Genomic DNA, 24,492 nt, shown 5'->3' on the forward strand with positions numbered 1-24,492 from the left:
TCTATGCATTCGACTTTCTCAATGGAAAGCTGGTTAGATTACCACAAACAAGTACTACGATAGGGAGAAACTACTCAAGAGCTAAAGAGTCTTTTATTCTAGCACAGAAAGATATAACCAGAAGTTGGAAACTTCAGGCAGCTACCTTTGGAGTAGAACAAGGCACAGGTTTCTATGAGCAATTATGACTTTCTGCCAGTTGCTGCTTTCAGATCACAGTTGGATATCTTATTTTTCAAAGCTGCCCTTCAGTTAACCAGAAATTTCTAGGCTGAAGACAGATGTAAGTGGATCAAGTGTTAGACTCTCGACATACAAGGTGTTAGTTTAGCTAACCCAATAGCTTGCTCTATCTTCACCTGTGTAAAACTACCAATATTATAGTGTTGACCAGTATTTTTCACATAGCAGAAAAATGCTGAAGTAAAAAGCTGGTTACACATCCAGTGGCTGAGGATTCAATTCTGTCTACATGTCAATTAATGGCATGACTACTGGAATTTGAGTTAAGCATGAGTAGTTCTCCTCATTCCCTAAATACCTTTTAGCTATGCTTTTTCCCAATTACACTGGTAACTGTTTAATAAAAGCTAAATTTAAAAATACTAACAGAAAATGTAAGTTCTGGTGAATTAAAATTGTCATCAAATTTCCATTCCTTCTATTTAATTCAGTGACTGTTTTTTTAGGGGTTCTTGCATACATGATCTGGTGTGGTATAAAAAAGGCTTGTGGCACATTGTCAAGCTGACACAAAAAAGAGAACTGGCTTGGAAATACTGCTAGCAATACATCAGCTTAAATTTGGCTTGTATCAACTGAGCTCTGATGCAGTTATTGGAGAATGTGACAGAAGGCAGCCAAAAGCCATACTTTCAAATTCTTCAAAATAAAAGACTCACTAAGTTCAGAAAAAAGTCTATAAATTTTCTGCAGCATGAAAGCTTAAACAAAATAAGAGAATTATTCATAGTCTCAGAATACTGGAAAGAAAAGCTTACATTGACTATCAAAGAAACTGTCTTAAAGGATTTTGAGGAGAATACTCTAGACAAGCTATTGAAAGTTAAGTTAGAAAAAGCACTGATGAGGAGGATGCAATGGCTTTCTCTTCAAAGTTAGAGAGGAAACAGCAGACGAAGGACACAGTGTATTTGGAATTGGCATTAGTAGGTGTGTGACAAAATAGACTGGCAAAATTGTCATCTTAAGGCATAAATTGTGTCTGATGCATGAAATGGATAATACTCATTTTTATTGTGTGAATGTAAATCAGAAGTTGCACTCAGCTTTTCTTGAACAAGACTCCTTTCTAGTAGTCTAGTGCCTTATCACATGTTTGTTGTGAATTTTTGAATTATTGAACAAATTGCATCTTTCCTGCAAAAATTATGAAAACAACAAACTAATTTATCTTTTTGTTCTGTTTTGTTTGTTTTTGTTTTGTTTCTGGGAAGGAGTGATGGGTTCTTGTAGTACTAATGCCACAAGTGTTTTTTTTTTTAATAAATTCATTTTCATTACAACCTGGTTCAGACTTTGAAAGTTAATAAAATTATGAATGACTCAGTGATATGAGGTACTAAACCAGGATGCAGTAGCCAAGCTGAACAGAAAATACAAAGGAAAACTTCAGGAGAAATTAGAAAAATTTGAATCAGAAGTAAAAATGGATTTTGCCAAAATCCCTGCAGGTGTCCACACTCCTGTGCTGGGCATTTTAATGAGAGTAAGGAACCTGAAGAATCTTTTCTAAAACAAATAAGAAAGTAGTAGGGTCCAGTCTAACAGAAGAAGGAGTCAAAAATTTGGATATATCTTTTAGAAACAGGGCTTAGAAGCAAAAGCTTGTGTAAGCTCAAAAAGAAAATTAAATTAGCATAGCCAGCTCTGAAGGGCAGCCTGAATGAAACAATCATGCAGTCAGAAATGCAGTCAAAGTAGAAAGCAATCCACTACCCAGGAACACTCTCATTCTCCTGAAAAACTACAGTGTCATTATACCTGTATTTACAAAAACATACGTTAATTTTTAAGGTGTGGAAAAAGAAATTGGTAATGTGTGTACTGAGCGCCATATTACAGGTGAAATCTTTTGCATGAGATGTCAAGATAAAATGAGCTTTTACCATATGCTGGCTGATTAGGAAACATTCCCTTTTGACAGAAGGTTTGTAGTAAATATTAAAATAATTTTTGGAAAATTACAGCAAAACATAGGTAGCAAGCAAATAGCTGCTGTTCTGGATTTCTCACCTGAATGGCAAGATAGGTCATAGCAGGCTGATATGTTAAATAGTTGAGCAGAGAGCTAGGAACATGCAATTGCTAATGGTTATCAAGTGTTTTACTGCATTACCTTCTGAGAATGGCTTTTAGCTAGAATAATTCTAAACCATCTGTTAGCTCTACCACAGACAATGTGATCTTTTGTGTTGCACAAGTCACCAGTTTATGAATAAACTTCCCACACTAGCACTGAGGCCATTAATGTCTATATTTTGAATTATATACTACAACATTTGGGAGAAGGGTATCTAGAATTTATGCTGAATCCTATGCATCATTGGCATCTGTAATATAGATGGTATTTTTCATCAGACTTCTCAAATTTTATTCTTTTCAACTGTGAAGTCATATCAGAATGTTATTCTTCAAAAAAGAATAAAATCACGGCCTCTAACCTTCTTCGAAGGAGGTGGTAAGCAGGATGCATTTACTGCCCCACTTCAAAACTGAGTCAAAGATAAGAGCCAGAGTATGTTGCAAAATAATAATTAGGAACACAATAATAGTTTACATAGGGTTTTCATTGCCAGTTTCCTAAGTAGTAATTAATTAGTCCACAGGCCTAATTGCATGAAGATTAATCAAGAGTTTTAAATTGCATAAACTAACCACCTCAAAAAACAAAGATCATTTCCATCTTAATAGTTTCAATAACAATAAAAGAGGCAAAGAAATGCCAAACATGTATAATGCAGGCAGAATACCCGCTCAGATTATGGAATTTTTGTTTGCTTGGGGTTCTTTTGGTTTGATTTTTTTTTTTTTTTTTTTTTTTTTTTTTTGTTTTTTTGTTTTTTGTTTTTCTTTTTTGGCTGTTGTTTGTTTGGGGTTTTTTGTTTGTTTATTTTTGGTTTGTTTTTTGGGGGGTGGGTTTTTATTTTTTATTTTGTTTTTGGTTTTCAGGAAACAATAGCAAGGTTTGAATTCTTGCTGCTGAAAACAGAGTATTTGCCGTCATGCCTAGCAAGAGCATCAATTTTATTTAAGTGCTGGCATTTAATAATTTTCATTCAATTCTGTCTCCTTTTTAGAATAGAAATTCATTCTACTACAAGCCTCTTTTAGAATTATTCTCCAAATCCACATATTGGGCAATTTTGAGCAAATATTTTAACTTTAATAATGGTTTCTGGATGACTACATAAATAGAGAGCCATAACTGTTTAAATGAACAAAGAAAGCCTTTGCTAATGAAATTAAGAAAAATATCCTAAACAATTAACAAGGCCTAGGGTACCTTTGCCTAATTTGTTCTGTATTAATCATGGACGAAAAGGGAAACCAAATATTACACAAAGGAACATTAGCTCTAAGCATTAATGGGAAAAGACTATGTAGAATAGTTATTTTCTTTAATAAGAAGTGAAACGCTTGAGAATTGAACTTCTGTGACATTTAGAACATAATAAATTCACTACTAATACATAAAAAATATGCCTTTGCCAAAATTCTTCTATACTCCTATGTTCTGCTGGCTAGTTTGCACTGTAATGCATTTTGTATGCAGTAGAGGTACACCTGATGCCTTTAAAGGCCTCCTAGACACAGACACCAGACAGGAGTAAGGGAATAAGGCAGGTATTTATTTGAAAGTCCTTCAAAGGTACCCCCTGGGGAGCCAGAGGCTATTGCCAAGATGGACCCCAAGATGGACAACAGGTCACGAGTTCTTCACACTTTTATAGGTTTGGTTCATTTGCATATCAGGGTTGATTCCCCAATTAACGCTTCAGTTTAATGATGTAATTTCCCCTCCACTTGCCCCCCTTAGAGGCTCTTTGGTTTATACTTTTTGGGCTTAGGACGGTCTGGGTGTCCTTGGAAAGCAGGCCCAGAGAGGCTTTGTTATGTCTACCTACCATGAGAGATCAGAAATTAACAGGCTACAAGAAACTTCAGAGTTATACACCAAGCAGTACAGAATTTGAAAAATATAAAAGTTAAAACCTAAGGCATCACACCAGTAAAATCATCATGCCAGCTGATGTTTCTTTACATATCGACCATTTGCCAGAATACTAAGAGTTGGTATAAGCAAAGCAATATTTAAAATGGGTGCACTGTAAGCAAAGTAAATTGCTAAAGAAATAAATATTTTACTTGTTATAGGACCTTGTTATATTTCAAATTTTCACATTTTGAAAATTTGACTGTACAGCTCCTTCTCCTAACAATTAACTCTTCTGAAAGATATTCTGATGTTGCCATATTTCTCTTTTCCGATGGTTCAGCTCCTTTTCTATTTTTTTTTATTTTTTCAATTTTGGATAAAAATTGCAAATTTCATTTTACTTCCTATTGGGGAAAACAACAGAATGCAGAAAACTGGGCAGAGTAACTCCTTTGGTATTCAGCAAACCTCCACTGGGATCCTGTCTTGGTGGTCAATGCCAGGTTTATGAGGTAGCAAACCAGATGTGGGAGCAGGAAGGATGTGAAAAAGAGACTCTCAAATTGTTTGAATAAATAAGAAATAAAATTAAAATTTACCTTTACCTAAAGTGCATTAGACATAAAAGTCCCTAGTTGTATCTGCTTTAAATTTCTAATCACAGTTATTTTACAGGTAGACTCTTCTAGATAAATGCCTGGTGTCACTAATACTGAGGCCCTGTGGGGTGCTTTATGAAGCTACTGGCAACCTGTTTGCTGTATTTCTTACATGGTGCTTCAGCTTGGAGACTTTCAATGACAATGCCATGAAGACCTCTCAGATTTGCCATACACCACTGTTATTTTTGATGAACTGTGATGCTAAAATAAAATGGCACCAAAAAGACAGAAGAAATCTTGTACAACTTTTAGTCACACTAGTGAGCACTTACACAAGTAATCTTACTGGAGTTAATGGGGCACCTGACATCATGACTCAGCGCCAAGAGAAATGTCTTCAGAAGGAAGGACTTCCTCAGAAAGCAAAGGATTCAGCCCTGGAAAGTAAATAAATTCCTAGCCAGACTTATAAGCACTAGGACCAAGTTTAAAATGATAAGTGTCATGTTTTTCCTTTTCAGACAACTTGTGTCTGATCAGTGATTGGAAATTTTATTTATTTTTCCTCATTTAGGTGAAAGGCTGAGGTAGAGGTAATGGAGTAAAGGCTGCAAATAAGGAGTGTAGTTGCTGGGAAATCTCAGCCTCAAAATCCACTCCTCAAGTAATTCTGATGGAATATTCTAGTTGTAACTTTCCAAAACATTTAGAAACATCTTTTGTCAAAAGATTTACAGATCATTAGTACATTACTATTACCACTTTAAAAAGTCTCTTTCCTTAGTTATGTGCAATAGCGCTAATGTTTGGTAATTCCATTCAGTACAGGAATAACTCATGAAAGGGGATGAGTTCAAAGATTCAGCAGTAGCAAAAAAGCACATTATTCCATTTGCAAATTACAGTTTTCTGTCTCAAGATTAATGAAGAGAACATTAATAACTCCTACCCACAAAAGCCAAGTGGTTTTGGAGGAAGCTTCCAGTAGTGTAATGAGAGCAAGCAGCCTGTGCACTGTAGCTCAGAAATTGTCTATCCATGGATTAGATGTCATACTTGCCTGCAATTCTAGGAACGACTTGTGGTAAAGGAGTGGCCCATTTACTCCTGTCTTCCCACATAAATAATGTTTTCCACTACCTGACACTCTGCATCATCATTTGCTTTTGTGAAAAATGTACACAAGATACTTTCAATTTAGAGCAGCAACTTCCATCACCCTTATTAGATCCATTTTGCACAGGGCTGGACAGTAACAGGAGAGCAGTGCATCTCATAACCAGGAATAGAAGTCTCCTGAAAATGTCACCATTTTAATGTCCGAATACATACACAATTCTTGACAAATTTATCTTAAAACTAGTGTCCCTCTGCACCTCTCTAGGTCTTGAAGGCAGGAAATTTTCTGCAGTCTTTAGAAGCTTTTGCTCTTCTTTAAAAAGGTTTCAAGAACAGGGGATAACCAAAGCTTTTAGTGCTCACTCCTTTGATCAAGTATAATGGAGCTCCATTGTACTAAGCAGAGTAAAGCTTACATGAAATCAGATTCAAAATGCAAATAAACTGCATTTTCATAGATGAAGACTGTAGCCTGTACCTAACATTCAGAAAAAAACCCTAAGCAGGCCTTGCATCAGAGTGTCTTTCATAAGACAAAGAAAGTCATGTATGTGGGCATACCAGAAGTTTCTTGTTTCTACAATACTCATCCAGTAAAAACATCTTGCAGAAGTACTTTTTCCAAGCTACAAAGGCATCTGTCTTAAGTGAAGGTATGACTGCTGCTAGTAGAAAAACTCAGATCCTTGTCTAGCTTTCTAGTGAAGGGCAGAGGAATGTTATTATTTCTGCTTCATTAAAGGTGCAAAACACAGACATGAAAAATGTGCCTGAAGGCTCACAAGTGTTTTATAGCAGAGACAGAAGAGAAAAGAGATTTCTCCAAGTCTGGACAATTGGTTGTATCTCTGATTACAGTTTCTTACCATAAAGAGGATAACTGAGACCTGCATCTTGAAGAGAAAGTCACAGTTTGCATGCCAAACAGATTAAAATAACAAAACAAAACAAAACAGAACAAAAAACCCAAACCAAACAACAACAACAAAAAACCAAACAAAAAAGAAGAAATTATTTTGTCCCTAGAGATTTTTCTACTTTCTAATTCTGATTTGCATGAATCACAGAATCATAGAGTACCAGAAAGGGGACCTCAAGGATCACCTGCTCCAACCTTTCTTGGCAAAAGCACTGAAATTCAACTAGGCTATAGCTTCCAGAGCTTGAGCAACTCTAGAAAAAAAAAAAATCAGTCAAAGCAACAGCTGGAATTCTGAAATACTTGCAGAATGCACAAGAGCCCATTCAAGACAACATATAGGTGCTATGAAGGCAAACCAAATGGCCTCAATCTAAGCACTTTTATCACCAAACAGATGGGAAACCTCAGAGCTAGCAATACAAACCAGTTATTTCTTGTTTCAAATACATGAACTTTGAAATATGTGAGTGCCAAAAAATGACAGCTGCAGGAAAAAGGTGACCTTTTAACAATAGCCATTGATTCTAGACTATTTTGAAATAGGTCAAAATTGGATAAACTAATTGAAAAAATTAGATCCTATCTTTCAAAACCCAAGGGAAGTTTACTAAAAACCCAGGAGTTTACTAAATACTTAACACTCACAAGCACCCAAAAAAAGTTCAGCTGAAATCCAGAATTAGCACATTTGTGTCATGTTGATGGTTTTAAAATCCATTGTATGAACATCACTTTTACAATAGAATAGAATTTTCATCAAAATAGTGATCTTTTAAGCAGTATAATGAAATGATCTTATATAATTGATTTTTCAAATCCCCTCCAAAAATGTAGGGAAATTCCTGACATGTATAAAGTAATTTGTCCACTTAAATGACAATTCTCAGACCCAACTTACTTCTTTGTAGCCGAAAATGATACGCCCATCATTGAGAAGGGTGGCCTGAAAAGTGAAACTCCCCAGGTTGTAATTATCCTGCAGATGTACATGGTCCCACTGGACAACTAGCGCTGTGCCTGTGAACCCCAGAGTGGGGGTGAAGAGGCAAAAGGAAGAAAAAAATGTGAGAAATATATTAACTGACTGTAGGAAAAGTACTTAACTGCAGTTACTTGAAACAAGAATAGTGATTTGTCTCTTTTTAGCAACTTTCAGTTCCACGCCTTGAAATGCCAAAGATATTACAAACACAAGTTGCAATTGAAATCCTCTTCAATGTAGACACCACAGTGACACGCAAGCACCTCAACTACTGCTAAAGCAAGAGTGGTCAAGTAACTTGTTTGAAATTGCACAAGAAATCAACAACCACTAAAGGTAGGATCCACCAGTTGGGGTGTGCTGCCATTACCACTTCTGTGCAGTGGCTTTCTTTACACGATATACATAAATCCTGATGACTTTGAAATGTGAAGTGCTAATAGCATTCCCTGCTCACTAAAAGTTATTATTTCAAGAATTAAGATTCTTCCATTAACTATGCATTAATTAAATAGCTTTTTTTTTTTTTTTTTAATGAATGGTGCAAGCCCTTGCTGATGTTCTGCAAATTGAAAAATATTAGGTGTTGGCAATAAATAAATGTAGTTTAAATCAAACTCACTAAGAATTCATAGATGGGGTAAATAATGAGTCTGGTATGCAGAGATTTAGTTGAAAGAGCCTTGTTAATATTCATGGAGGTTCACTGGCTGAATATCTACTTACCACACTAAAAATATTCCTCGAGCAACTTGCACACCCTGTGAGCATGTTTTACAGATGTTGAGACACTTATCACTGAAACTGTGTTTACTGAGAATAACATTTTCATCTTTATATGCCTTCCTCAAAACCTTCTCTTTTTTTGCAGTAATAGGAGTTATGTGCTTTGATTCACACTTTAATTCCCTTTCTTCCTAGAATGTTCATGATACAGTACCTATTCAGCTCAATATATTTTTGATATATCCTTGAAAAATCCTTTGTTACAGATCTGTGCTGTAACTGTCATGAACACATCTTGACAGTGGTTGTCATGAAACTGAGCATGCAGATTTTGGGTTCACACTGCACCAAGTCCAACACATTGTCCCTTTTGTCTTTCCATATAGTAGATACTCATTAATTGTGCACACAGTGCACAAATAGTGCATTTTTTCCTTTGTGAACACATGCATTAACGACTTTCTGAATATTTACTTGATTGTATTAAATTTTATTTTAAATGTAAATTAGCTTCTAAAATTATTAGAGCAAGATTAGCCAGAATTTCTTCTAGTTAGTCACTGATTACTTCAGATCTATGTGCACCTCAGAACCCCAAGCTAAAATGGAAATCAGCTGCCACCCAAACTGTCGTCTCATCCCAGGGGCTTTTATGGAGATTTGTGTGTACCTAAGCTCCTTGCAGTGAACTCCATCAGTGAGACTTTGATGGATCCCCACACTCTGTGCTTGCCCACTACAGATGCTGCTTTATGGCAGAGCACTTACTCATGGGGAGAAAGCACGGATGAGTAAGAAATAAGGTGCTGAAGATACAATCTGCTCAGTTCCTTTTTACTTGTGTTAAGATAGAAAATTCTTTGTCCTAAAGCCCATGGAGCTCAAAAGATGATGTATTACACATGAAAAGGTCTCAAAAATCTCAAAGTACTGTTCAACCTTGTCATGAAAGCCATGTCATACAGCCTGATACATCTGGTGCGAAGGTTGCAAGTCAGGACTATAATGAGAATTAGCAACATCTTCTCCAGAATCCTCAGATTCTTCAAATAAAGATGAAAAATCTCTGGCCATAATGTTAAATAATTTAAAAAGTGAAAATTATATCTTTTTCTGTTTCAAAATTCTTCATGCAAGGAGTAGGATTTTCTCATGTAAATATTTTACTGGATTTTTAACAAACAAGTGTTGCAATGACTAGATTTTAAGGAAAGGTTATGACTAGGTGTAAAAGCTATAATACATTTTGATAACTGACCTAAAGAATAAAAAATAATATTGGAAATATGAAATGTTTTTGAACATGCTGGAAATTTTTTCTTAAATTCACTATAAATAAACATACATAAAATGGCACAGGTGTACCCAAGATGATTTAGGAGTCATGGATCTCATGATATTAAGTCATGATACTAAACTTTCTAAGTTTTAACTGCCAGTATAGTTGATCACTAAAGGCCTGAGGTAAGACACCAGATGCCTTTTAACCACACTGGCTATGTTTCTAAAATATTGATTATAACTGACTTCAAGAGAAAAATATCCACACATTCAAGGGCTTTGAAACTTCTCACAGAGTTTCAAGTACAACACTGCAGCTTGCCTTTTCCTCTTTCAATCTTTTTTACAAGGAACTGTTGAGAACTCTTGGTGTAGATGAGTGTATTGGATTCCAATTCTGGGACTCCATGAACACTTAGTCATTGACAGGTTTATTAACCTTATCCCTGCCCTGCTTCTATATATTCTTGCTATTGCACTCCACAAATGCTGTTTTCATTTTAGGTAGTGGGCAGATGGTATTCACTATATATATTTTGAAGTAACAGAATTTACCCTGTTATGTAGGACAGATTTTTCCTTTTAAAACTGATAAAATGCACTACTAGCTTGACTTTATGTACTTCAACATCCAGAGGACATCTGCTCGATAAAGAAAAGGCATTCATCACTCTTTACTGTGTTCAAAATTAATAATTACTTATAGATGTCTAGTCACATGCTTTATACAGCCTCTAAAATAAGAAAAAAAAAAAGAACAAAAAATTTAAAAAAAATCCTCACTGTTTCCTTCAAAAATAGTTATTTAGGAAAATAAGAAGAGCCAAGGGATACAGACACATTTATTTATCAAGGACTGCTACATACCATTATCAAAGTATCTGACTGTTGAATTTCTTGACACACTGGGGTCAAAATTTGCCATTAAGGGTGCAATATATTGAGTAGCTGTTAGCATTCGATGCACAACTTCTCCAGTATATATGAAACCTACAATAAAAAAAAAATGAGACCATTTCAGTAAATTCTGAAAAGATTTAATAGAATGGCAGGTTGAGTTAGGCATTGCCAGATCATTAAAGGGTCATCTGAGAGAAATTAATCCCACCACAAATTTTACAGTGAATTATATAAGAGCTAAAATTTCAGAAAAACGTCTGTGATGGCTGCCAAAAAAACAAGATCCAAAATGAATAATGGAACAAATAGTTCAAGAAGGTTTTGTATAGAAATAAAACCAGTGAAAACTCAAGGAAGAATAACTCCAGTTAAGGGCAAAATGCAAGTCTGTGGCACTATGAAAATAAGCCATTTACCACCAGGCATATTCCATAGTGCTTTCTTCCATCCTTTCCAAAAATCTGCAGTTTGTTTTGCTCATGCTCTTTGTGACCTCTTTAAAAGTTAGTCTAATCCTTTTTCATATTTCTAGAAACACAGAGTAAGGGACTATTTCAGACAGGAGGTGACAACCCTTAAAGAAAAAAAAGTCAGATGAAGAGTGGAACAGATAAGACTTTTTCAGGATTATAAGGCAAGTGACACTTCTACTACATTCTCTGCTGTGTCAGGTCTCACTAGTCTGCCCTATTCATCCCTGAATCGACAGTAGTCCTCAGAACAGTAGGCTTCTTTCATCTGAAGTGCTCATCCAAAACCTCTTACTGTTTGGAATTGGAGTCCTTCCTTTGGAAGAAGACCAGTCATCTATGGTGAATACAGTAATCCTGGATTTTTCCTCAAAGCAAAAATCAGTGTATTTTAATGTCAAGAACCTTCTTCTGTTTTAAACAATAAATGGTCTACAAATAAACCTGTGTTGTTTAGGTTTGCCAACTCCACTTCAACTGGCTAATGGAACTAATTACTTTAAGTGCCCCAGACCAAAGCTTGACTTAAAAACTCCCATTGCCCTAGAATGAGTCTTTTTGTTACCCCTTGTCTTTAAGTTAATTTGAGCTACAGGCAGATCTTTAAAACTGAGGTTTGCATATTACCTCTCCTCCTAAAGTGTTTACCAGATGGTACCTGATGATGTTTTTGCTTTTTCTACTTCTATTGATTCAGTGACGTATATTCCAACAGCAAACATCTCAACAACCAGAATAATATTAGAGCTGAAAATTTTCTAACATGAAAAATGTTATTAGAAAGACATATCAAAGAAATACAATTCTTTACTGGCAAATTATAGCATTATTTTAAACACTATTTATGCTGGTTTATGTTTCTTTTCCCATCTTCAATCATATTGAGAGTCTCTCTTCCTCTGCAACACCTTTCATTGCCAAGCCCAAGAGATCCTTTCTTCTTACATTTAGTATCATGGCAATACAACAGTGATGAAGGAGACTATAAATCTAACTCTATAACATGATTGTGAAGTTCCAAAACCAAATAAGAACCTGATCAAAACTGCTGTTAATGTATAGCATTAAAAACTACTAGTGTGCAACCTCACTTTCTTAACAATATCTCCATCCTAACCACTGTGAGATGAGAGGGTTCATTAACAGATTTCTTTGATATTATATAGGAAACCTCTGAGTGCATGAAAAAATAAGTTTCTGGAATGCTTTAGGCATCCTTCTACTCCTGTACTCTTCTGAAATATGTAGTTAAATGCTTGACAACAGCTCATGGAACTAGTTCTAGAAGTCATAAGATGCTATAAACAAACAGATAAACAAAGTGGTTCTCTGGAGTAATTCTCCTGCATGACTGCTTATAGTTCTGTGAAGTCAGCTCATGTGGTGGTGATAGGAGACCTAAGAAAAAGTCAAGTGTGGGGAAAATAAAACAAGATTCACTTGCAAAGATTTGGCATCTGCCAAAGGGGTGACCTAGGAACTGAGCTGTTTTTTCTTCATTTAAAACATATCTATGTATTCAACAGATACAGTATGTTAATATATGGGCACTCCCTAAGTACTAAATTAATTCTTAGGATTAAACAAAAACTTTTTTTTTTTCTGTAGGGGGCAGAGGGGAAGATTGGGAGGCAGATTCCTCCAATTGAATATCTAAAGACCACTTCTCTCTTTTGGTAATTGATAGGGAGAGAGAAACACCAGTTTAAAAAGAGAATCTGCCCACACATATTTATAAGTCATTTATAAATGTAAGTTTTCAGAATACACAAGTCTGGCTAATTTTATTCTATTACTTATTTTGGGATAGCCAACTACCTTGTTAAAGTATAGTCCCTGAAAGGCATTTTTACTATTTCCTGCTTATTACTGTTTGCTGCTTATGTCATTCCCTTGATAAATAATCCCTTATGCTTATTTAGACATTTTTAATATGTATGATTTCACAGAAGTGTATTTCATATTATGTGTTGCTTATTATCCCTGTGGACATGTCCACACATCTTTTAACACAGTTGTGGGTAGGTCTATACCTTTGAAACCATTCCTCAAAAATATTTTGAAGATAATACAAACAAAACCTTTGAATCCATATTCATATATTATAATTAGCCTTAACAGTTCACTACTTATTCATCCCTTGCACAATGATCCTACATTTACACAGTTTCCCTTTCATGCTTTTGTCCCATTTACAGTATAAATGTCACCCTTGTAACTAATAATGAGGCAGATACAATAGGAAAAGAAAGGACTTAATTGTGCTGAAACACATAACTAAGTAAATCAGCCCAAGTAATTAGTAACCACAAAGCGTATTTCGAAGTGTTTGCCGGATGCAGCTCTACTATAAACAAAAATGGAAAGCAGGAGGTGGATGATAGCTGGGAAGCAGGCAGGCCTTGCATGAAGATCATTCTAATGAGAACTCCAGTCATGCATTGGAACAACTTGAAAAGAAACACAAAGTCATTTCAAATCATCCCAGAGATTCAAAAGATGAAGCCACCGTTGACCATGGACATTTTATCATTGCAACTATGACTTAAAAAGAGCAGCAAATGTAAAATTAACTTTTTCTGGAATGGAATTCTGCAGAAAATTGGCTTATGTTATCTGCGACCTAATTTTCTGACAATGCTAAATGCTCATGGTTGATTCATTTAGTCAAGGAAGAATTTTTCAGACCTGCAATTTCCTGAACCACTTAATCTCTCCTTTGTGGGAGGCACTGGTAGAGCTCTTTTCCAAAACTCTCCACAGGCTATACCTAGAAGAATAATATGCTCCTAAATACTGGAATGAAGACAAATGGGGAAAAGTGCTCAGCATTTTGTAAGTTTAATATGTACATATAAATTTAACTAAAACTAAGGCTGAACTAATACTAAAACCACTTGTAAATCAAGAAGAGTGTACTTCTAGTTCTCAGTGTACAAATTTACACTCACACAAACGGGAAAAAAAAAATATAACCACTTAAGCATGAAAGTACAGTCCCACTTGATGTAGGACCCTGACTTGATTTAAAAACGCATTTTATGTCTGAATTTACCCATTCCAAAATATGCTTCTTATCTGTTGCACACTAACATATTAAGTTTACAAAGAAAATTTAATGTACAAGGTTACAACACTCTGCACATGAGATTTCTGTGACTTCCTTTTTTAGATTCCTAACTGCACAAACTCAGTATCACTTGGAAAGTTTTTTGACAGTTTGCCAACAGAATAACAAAATATAGTTTCAAGGCAGCACAGGCAATGAGTCCTTTGAAATTGCTATTGTGTGTCTAAAGAGAGGGTAGGATATGGGATATGTAGACAACAACAACAACAACAACAAAAAAAGAAAGATCTAGGTTGATAACCATCTTATAAGATAGCTGATAACTAACTTGTAAGATAAACCCTTGTCTCTCTCTGTGGTGGCTTGACTTTTGCCATCTGCCCCATGTCCACCCAGCTGCTCTCTCAGAGCCCTTCCTCAACAGGATAAGGGGACTAAATAAATTGAAAAAATGTGTGTGTCCAGACATAAACAGAGAAAACACTTGCCAGTTGCTGTCATGGGCAAGAAAGAATTGACTTGGGGAAAGTTAATTTAATTCACTGCCAGATAAAATAGGTTTGCATAGAGGGAAAGAAAGACAGATTAAAACACCTTCCCTCCACCCCTCCCTTTACCCCAGGCTTAGTTAGTTAGTGTCACTCCTTTATTCCCAACTTCTCTACCTCCTCTTCCCCACTGAGCAGTGGATGGGGAATGTGACTTGGGGTCAGTTCATAACACTTCATCTGTGTCACTCCTTTCTCCTCTCATTTTTTTCCTATTCCACTGCAGATCTTTCCCATGGGCTGCAGTCCTTTAGAATAAACCTGCCCCAGTGAGAATCCTCCACAGGCCGTGGTTCCTCCAGGACATTTCCACCTCTCCAGTGCGGGCTCCTCCAGAGGCTGCAACGTGGGTATCTGCTTCAGTGTGGCTCTTCCACGGCCTGCGAAGAAATACCTGCTCCAGCCTGGTCTCCTCCACAGATGCTTTGGTGCCTGGACAACCTCGTCCCTCTTTTCTCTTCTTGGCATTCACAGTGTTTTTTCTCATGCTTTTTGCCTCACTCCTGACATTGAGGTGCAACATTTTTTACCCTTTCTTAAATAAGTTCGCCTAGAGGTGCCACCAGGGTGATTCACGGGCTCAGCTGTCCCCTGCAGTGGACCTGTCTCTGTCCAGCCCCTCACCTGCTTCTATAGAGGCAGTCACCCAACTACCTAAACATTACCACAACCTCTAATACAACCTAAAACTTAACCTAATATTTTGATCGTTTTATATATTACTTATGCCATATTTTACCTAGTATGCAAAAATAACATTATTTACCTGAATCATTGGAATTTCTTGTATCTTGTTAAGAGTTTTTAAAATTTACTTATTTTAATTTAGTAATTTTATAGTAGAAGATAGGTGGAAAGTTGCAGCTGAAACAGCACTTAATGTACCAGTCTTACTCTCAGTAACTGTTAGCTCTTGCCCAGGTCAGGTTACTTACACTGTATAATACCTTTTGTCTTCTAAAAAGGAAAAAATGTTCTGGCAAAAAGAAAATAAGAGAGAAAAAGAACCATTGTGTCTGCTGGTGCTAAATAACAGCAGTGAAATAAGTTGATGTGAAATTATACCTTCAAATAGCCACGTCATTGCTTTCATAAAGAGCACATAAAATTTATAATTGATTGATCCAGAGTTGCAAGTTTTCTCTTTGGTTGAAAGTCTAGGGTGATATAGGATTTTTTTGTAATTGTTTTGATTAATGGTGCTGAGAATTTTGACTAGCATTTTATTTTCAGGATGTTTCTTGTTTTACATCTCACTGCTTCTGACATACCGCATTTTTATCTTACATTCTTTTTCTTCTCTTCAGCAGTAACAGTAAAAACCTGATGAATCTATTCTTGTTTCTGGAAATAAACTACACAAGAGACATTTACATTCAATGGAAAGATGACAAGATATGGGGAAATAAAATATCAGGAGTAGTGTTGCTCATGTATTTTTTTGGTGAAGCTGAAAAGTGTTGCATAGGCTTATAAAGGATAGCCCAAAACACTGCACTGTTTTCAACTATGCTGAAATGTGCTTTACCTGTGCTTTTCCTGATATTTCTCCACCAACTATTTCTTTATTAAGCAAATTCAAGAATATGTTATGCTATTAAGCCCCTAAAATACATTGCAGTGCTGAATTCTAGAAACAGATAATGCAATTTACTTTCACGCCTTGTCCTATATAGCCACATTAATTTTTCTTTGATATTTCAGTGAAGTAAGCTTTAAGTAATGTCATTTATCCCCAGATGGCTAATTTATTGTTATGTCTGTAGAAGACTGTTATCATCACTGTAATTGACTGAAGATTACAGTGTAATTAAACAAAAGGATAACAGCAACTCTAGATCCCTCAGACAATCCATGAAAGTTAAATACCTTAATGAGCTTTCAAGATCAGTGTAAAATGAACCAATCTCTCATGCTATTTTATGATTTTTCCCAGCCTTCTGGGAAAAATGAATTAAAGAGAGATTATACATATTTTTTTGCTTTGCTTTTGCTTGACTAGATTGAATGTCTAACACATTTCTTCTTTTGGCCTGAAAAGTGGGCTATCTGAAAGCTAAACCCCAGAAGGCATGGGCATAACAGTGTTTCTTAATTGCATAACCTTACAAGGTCTTCCTGTGAATCTGTGCATGAGGGTAAAAAGAAAAGCTACCCACAATTCTCTTACTCTTTGTATTTCTGTGTTATCTTATGTAGATATTTAAAGGTCAGAAAATTAGTTTTTCACCATTATTTTTCCTGCTGCTTTGTTAATACTTAAAGCAAGCATTATCTGGAAAATTTGAGAACGTGCAATGTATGACATTGAGTAAATGTCAGTAAGTTCTCCAGCTTGCTCTAGTTTCCCTGCTATTTACCCTCTTTGTGAAAAGTACGTGATCCCGTGGAATATAATCCATTCTGATTAATATCCTATTCAGCTCAATGAAGGAGTTTAGGGGATAACATATCGTGAAACTCTTCCAGTAGATGTTTTTCTTTTGACATGCCACAAGACATGCCTTGTCAGGAGACTGTTAGATACCACTAGGTAGAACATGGGAGCAAGAGGACTTTTAAGTAAGGACAATGATGGACAGCAAAGAACTTGCAAATATAATTGTAACTGAAGTGTCTGTTCACATACTTTTAATGACTCTAAATTGCAATGCTCTTAACTTCAGGAGAAAGAAACCCAAATGTTATGTAGAATCTAATGACTTGTATCTGTTCCTCTCTGATCATTCATGTACTTCCTTAGAGAAAATTCTTGGACACAGGCATGAAATACGTTATCTACTCAGTGAGACACCACCATGTGATAGCTCCCAAGGGCCTCTCAGCTTCAGGCAAAGACCAACACAGTTCCTAGACAGGCTGGAACCAGACAAAAGAGGTTGATAGGAGGATTATCTCAGTTGGGACAAATATCTTAGCAGCTGTGTCATTGTAGTATCTTTGGCGCTGCTGAATCCTTGGAAGAGGCTTGAATAGAGCTGTTTGAGGGAAATCTAATTTTGCAGTCTGTTTCTAGCATTTTGCAGTCTGTTTCTATTGTTTCACAGTCTATTTCTGCTATTTACTGGTTGGATAAAACATCTTCATGCCTGAACAGCTCTTGTCATCAATAAAAAAGTTTGGATGGTACTGGATGGTTTTTGGATGGTCTTTTAATGTTTGAAGACATTTAATATAATGGGTTTCATGTTTGAATCAAACTGTTATAATATCAATACAGATTTTTTTCTTTTGCTGCTGTCTCTCTCCTTCTATATTGCCACAGAGTCTAATAAAAACAACTGTCATAAGCTTTTCTGCTTGCTCTGCTTATTCTCCTCTTTCTTCCATCTAACTTTTAAAGTTATCTGTTACCTGATAAATCACAGGCAATTTGAATCATATGATACACAGGAATTTAAAAAAAAATGAAAGACTTTCTGGTCATGATGAAGTCATTATTCTCCAATGTTTCAAAAAATTCAGTAATGAAAAGAAAAATAGAGTTAGAAAAATGCTCAATGCCATCAAACTGGGTTGTCATTCATTCTATAGAAGTTTGAAGCAACAAGGTTGCAGAAGACAAAAAAAAAAAAATTTCAAATTTTAAAAAGCCTGCTTAAAATTTATTCATAACTGAAAGACAGTTTGGTGGATGTCTGGGTTTCTACTGCAACAAATCAATGTTATTTGAAATACAACTTTGGGGGGTTTTATGTAGAGACTACTTCCACACTCATTGTATAATGCTATTGCACGCTTGTATTAATCCTTCACAAACTACTTAAGCTACATTCACATAAAAAACCAGCACACAGCATGTCAGGGAAGAGTGCAGAAGCTAACATGCAACATTAGAGGAGTTTCAGACACCATTAAATTACATTTCACATATATACATAAAAAAAATAACACTGAAATAGCATGTAATGAAGATGGTTTTTATTCTATCAGGAACTTTTCAGAAGGGATTTTAGCTCTGTGTTGCTCTACTGTCAACATCCTGCCACAACTACGTGCTGTCTGATGCCTTGTTCTCCCACCACATATGTTTGTGCTGGACAGAGTTCAGAGAGGTGAGGCAGCATGGGTTTGCCTCAAGCAGACCTATTCAGCAGTGAATGTACAGCTCAAAACAGTGAGATAGCAGCTGGTAAATGTCCATGTGCAACTTGGGCTTCAGGGGAGGCAAGCTATGTTTGCGTGTTTCAAAAGAGGTTCTTCTTCATATGTGTTACACAGTTAAAGGTTGTGTGAATATAAGCATATTAACTTGTTCTCTAGTTCAACTCTGCATCCCAAGAAGACTCTAATGCATCCACTGTAAAGGAAAAGCAGGTAGCTCTGCCCCTTTCTGTCATTTTGGCCTGATGCCCAGGACTAGATACACGACTCATCAAATTTCACCACCAATTCATTTCTCTTCTTAGTGAAATTAATGGCAGGCAATGCTTTGAATGAGGAACCTCTACCCTGGATCAAAAGTAAATAAACCCCAAACCAAACTTTTTTGATCAAGATCAGTTTGCTGTCTATCTCTTGGTGCAGTGGACAAATGTTGTGTAGGCAGCAAAGGTGGCAGGCTGCAGGTGGTGCAGGTGGTGAGGAACACATAACAAGCAGGGACAACAATACCCAGCCAGATTTGTAACAGACACACTGTATCCTGAAGCTGAGACAATTTTGGTCTTGTCCATTCTTTGCCTCCTTTGTCCACTTGTTACCTCACAATCATTTTAGGCTACGCTCTTCAGTTGTGGAGCTAATCTATGAAAACATCTGGCTTAGAGAGACATGAGCAGAACTAAGCAGAGAAAAGGCAAAAATCTAATTGGGGAAAATCTAGAATATATTAGTCTCAGTGTTTAGAATCCGGGAATTAAATCACATTATCTTTGGTATCATCAGTAATTCCCTTGGGTTTCCTCTCTTTTGCTACATTAGTTTACATTAATGCAAATTACATTACATGAAAGCACTGTATTGATCTGTAATTTAAAGCACACAAAAAACCCTTCTGCAAACAGGTGGGGAAATGGACCAATTTCCCTTCCATAAAGAGAAATATTGCCTATATCAAGTGTTTCTCTATGATCTTTCAGTTTTTATAAAATTTCAATACTAAAGACCCTTCATGGTCTTTGCCATCCTGGTCATACACAACTTTGTAATACATAATGGGAATGGGAAGGCCAAAATGTCTTTCTCAGTGCAGTTAATACAGGAAGATATTCACCCAGATCCAAAAAGATGAAACTTTCTCTCTAAGCAAGAAACTTAACAAAAGTCCCATAATGATGTCAGGAAAATCTGCACTGTCAAACTGGGTAATTACACTGCTGTCTTTTCAAATTAATTATTTTAATTAAAGAAAAAGCTTGCCCTTATCTTCCTATTAGAACAGGACCGGTGCTGTATCACGGTTCCAAGTCCAAGGTTTTAATAATCTGACCAAAAAGAATAAATGACAAAAAAAAAAAAAAAAAAAAGAAAAAAAAAAAAAAAAGAAAAAAAGAAAAAAAAATCTGTACTAGTTTGAATGAAATGATTACAAATTTCTGTCATGGGAAGTATACTAGCTTCAACTTTGAACAAAAAGACTGAAGTAAAAGTGACACCTTTATGGTTTCTATTTTAAAATAGTGGTTGTGTGTGTGAATAAACACTCAAAAGGGAAGAGTGAAATTACTTCTCTTATGGACATAAAAAAAAAGGAAAGCTCTCTGGTACTACTTTAAGACATTTTTAAAATGTGGGTGTCCCTTTAAGAAACCTGTTTTGGAGTTGTGCATGCAGAAGTTGAGGAGCACAAGGGAATTGATCCTTCCATCTGAAGACCTCAAACCTGTGATAACCCATCTTTTTTGTCTTTTCCATATAGTTAGAATGAAGAAATAGGCCATGGCTAGGCCATGGGTGGCATGTAGCCATGCTGTTCAGAGTTCAGCTTGTCATAGGCCTAAAAAGCCATCAGTAGGAAGCTGATTTGTGTGCAACCTCTGCAAAGCCTTTTTGTAAATATAGTTCTGCCAAGTCTCATGGCTGGTTTTAAACACATTTTTAACTGGTTCAAGTGTAGTCATCAGTGGAATGCTGCACATGCTGTGATGGATTGCCTGGGCACTTTATTGTACAACAGCACTAGCCCTGCCAGGCGGGTGCCTCATAGCACTGGGGAGCATGTACTAACAGAAACATCAAACTGGGTTTTAAGTTTCTGTGCCTCAGTAAAAGTACACATGAAAACACATGGTTCATGTCTTTTAGACATTTGCAAAAGACTGGGTCATGTTTCATAAATTCACTATGCATTGGTACATGATCGGAAAGAAACTCTAAATGATTGAGATTGAAAATGCTTTATGTAGGTTTTCTGACCATCACACGATGAGCTAAAATAGGACTATTGGAGGAAGAGGCATAAGAACTAAACAGAAAATTTCTTTAGACTAAACTAGACCAAAAATTAATTTCTAAAAAATGGAAGACTTAAGTTACAATGTTGCTCTATGTTATGGAAGACATATGATATAATGCACACTTCACACTGATGATAAATGTTGGTCATTTAATCATATGGTAACTTACAAGCAGCAATAGGATATCTGTGGTAAATGCCATGTAATCGCAGGGTTCATAAACAGTGATCCCTGCCTCCTAAGCCAAAGTGCAGGTTACAACATAATTATGTTTAGACTCAGTAAAAGTAATCATCAGATGTGGCTGGATTGTATTTGCCAAGAAAAAGCCATTTAGGGTCTGCCTAAAGAAAACATGTTCATTCCTTTCAACATTAGGAGCTGGTGAAGCATAACTGTAGCCCCATGACTCATCACCCACCCAAAAGATAAAAGTGATATCAGGAAACCTCGAAGTCTAGTCTTAATGTAGAAAGCCTTAGACAGACATTAGCTGTAATGAGGATAAGGCTGTTTCATCATGCTTTGGTGGGAAATGTCTGTCTGCGGCAAAGGACACAATAGGCTGCTCTTCACATCAGATGACAACTATAGAAGAGTGGTGAAAGTTTTTTCCATGAGCGTTTTAACCACTTCCTTTTGAATGAATAACAAAATGGAGAGCATGGATTAAACCACCAAGATGCAAGAAGAAAATCTTACCTCCCATGAAATCCCAGAAAACAAAATACAGTCATGTTCTTGTTCTATTATTTTTTTAAGAAATAAAGTTCCTGAAAGATTAAATTCAGGAAGCATGCACAGGCAGGTGCTGAAACAAAACTGCTTTCAGCTACCACCTGCACTCATAGTTGTTTTCATTGTTGCAGGTCATGAATGGCAGCAGAGGGAAAATGGAGAACCTAAAATTTTTTTTACTTCATTCAGTTTGAACAAAACAATGCAGGTTCTATTTATTTCCCTTGAGAGAGTGTAGCATATGGCTTGTCATCCTTCTGTCTGCTGTCATGGCTCCATTAGAGAACTGATTATTACTTTTTACTCTTGTACAAAATTTACCCCGAGAAGCTGCTACTTTCACAAGCTGCCATCAGTATGGCAACTCGCATTTGATTTTTGAGGAACACAATTACTTGTTCAGAGTATATGATCTCATTAGATAAGGTGCATATGCTTCTTAATAGAGGGAAAAGACCACATTTTTTTTTACCACAGGATTTGATGACCTTTGTCAAGAAGTTAAGAAAAAGCCAGCAAGAAAAGATTTCAAATGTCCACCCTGAGTATACTCTTTGAGGCACTAAGTGAACAAAGCAAATTTTTAAAGGTTAACATCAGTACTATTTATGCTTTGACAATCTGCTCACAAATCTGTGGGTCCATCCTCTCTGACCTGGGGACTCAGCTGCAATGGCCAGTCCTCAGTGATGATTACAATGTTTTAAAATTCACCATGTACAGGAAAAAACATTAAAAAAATCATAATTTGTTCTGACCAGAAATATGTTTTGTAAATATAAGCAAGGAATAACCAGCTTCTTACTCTCTGTTACTAATTGTACTATGAGTATATAAAGGGCAAATCATTGCTAGCAGTAACCAAGATTTCGTTACCGAGTCCAAATAAAAGCCCCCTGAAGGTTTGATTCATCTGGAAATGTAAAGAAGGAATAGCTAGTACAAAGGGTAGTGCAATCCTTTTAATCACACAAACATTTTATGAGACATTTCAGAAAAACAGGAACCTAGTAAGGGGTCAGACCCAGCTTCATCTGTACACTGCTGACATAGGTCAGTCACTACAACAGTGAGTAGTGAAGTTGTAGTGATTTCTGACACTGTTAGAGCACAGCTTTCTGAGCTCAGTGACTGCTGGTGAGGAAGCAAATGACCAAGAGCAGCAGAGTCATTTTGTTGATATTAACAGACCTACTATCGTGTGCATCCTGATTTCTTTGTATGGTATCAGACAGAAAGGAGTTTTGAAAAATAGGATGTCATGCAACTTCTTACATCAAACAAAGTGACAGAAGGAAAACTTTGAGTGTGATATACACAGGCATACAATGTAATAGAATAATATGTTTTATTGACAGAGAAAATAATGGTTGGGACATGTGTGATCAACAGGACTGATACACTGAGAAAGCCATCGAATCAAACCTGCTGTGATCATCCCTATATCTATTACTCAGTGATAATACTGGGCTAGAGAGCTGAGGGATATCCTCTCCTGAACTGCACTAGTGCTCTGGTGCTTGTTGCCTCTTTTGCACTAAGCTACCTGGAGCAGGAGAGGTCAGTTTCCAATTGGTTTGGTCAGCTCTTTTCTTCTGTCACCTAAAGCACTGCAGAAGATGCAAGTTCTACATGGATTTTAAAGAACATATTTCTGTCCCTACTTTCTCTATTCACTACCCATCCTTCTCTATTTGGAGATGAACCTAAATTACAGCTTCTTACTCTTTGCACAAACTCAGTCACGCAGACTAGACAACATCTCAAAAACACCACTGATGAGGATTTCTGCCAGTGTGACTGACGTGACTTATATTGATTCTATCTGTGTGTGCTCAATTAAATAATGTAAGATGTCAACTAAGATCAGAAAAGAAAACTTGGTACAGGTGTACCACAGGATGAATGTAATTATGTACAGATCCATGTTGTCACTGCTGTTTTTCCTTCTGCAGCTGGTAAAAGTGGAAAGGTAAAAGTGGAAACAGGACTGCTCTGGTAGTGCCCAAACTCAAGTAGCAGTCACCAGAGAACGATGCCTAGTTGCTTTCTCTGAAGCTTTTTGTTAAAATGATGGTTGGTATCAGAAGTGAAAACTTTCCCCTTCCTACCTTTTTGGGGAAACTGACTTGAAATTCCCATCACAAAACAGGACTGCCTTCCCTTTGTGTACAGTACAGATTGCTGGCATCAAAATAAAAGCCCAGTATGTGTTTATAACCTTGAAAGCGGTTGTTACCAATCTGTCACTAATGATCTTCATGCCAGTCTTTTTGCCTCCAAGACTAAACTCACACTTTTCCAGTGAAATACAACTTCTCAGTTCTTTATCTTGTTTAATAAACCCATCAAGGTGACTTAAACTCACATCCTCATCCAATGTCACATCCAGCCAAAGTGGATCCAACCACTTTACCTGCTTTCACATCTCTCCTACCAAGGAACAGAAAACTAAGCCAGCAATAATATCAATGCTTCATCACCCCACCTCACTGAACTGCAGTATAAGCACTTCTGCTATCCCAAGATAGCTAGCAGGAAGGGTCAGCAGGGATG

The 24,492-nt window shown here is 36.4% G+C and overlaps 1 protein-coding gene across 1 annotated transcript in view; it reads right to left on the reverse strand.

Annotated features, from left to right (window-relative positions):
* The window catches only part of PLXDC2 (plexin domain containing 2), a 261,533-nt gene that overhangs the window by 68,265 nt on the left and 168,776 nt on the right, over nucleotides 1–24,492 (reverse strand). Inside the window, exons 5-6 of the mRNA XM_082298661.1 lie at nucleotides 10,680–10,802; nucleotides 7,722–7,840 (exon numbers count right to left, since the gene is read on the reverse strand). Of these exons, the coding sequence (XP_082154787.1) occupies nucleotides 7,722–7,840; nucleotides 10,680–10,802 (242 nt within the window). The remainder of the gene's footprint in view (nucleotides 1–7,721; nucleotides 7,841–10,679; nucleotides 10,803–24,492) is intronic.

The sequence above is a fragment of the Coloeus monedula genome (genome assembly GCF_965178545.1).
Source record: "Coloeus monedula genome assembly, chromosome: 1".
NCBI lineage: Eukaryota > Metazoa > Chordata > Aves > Passeriformes > Corvidae > Coloeus > Coloeus monedula.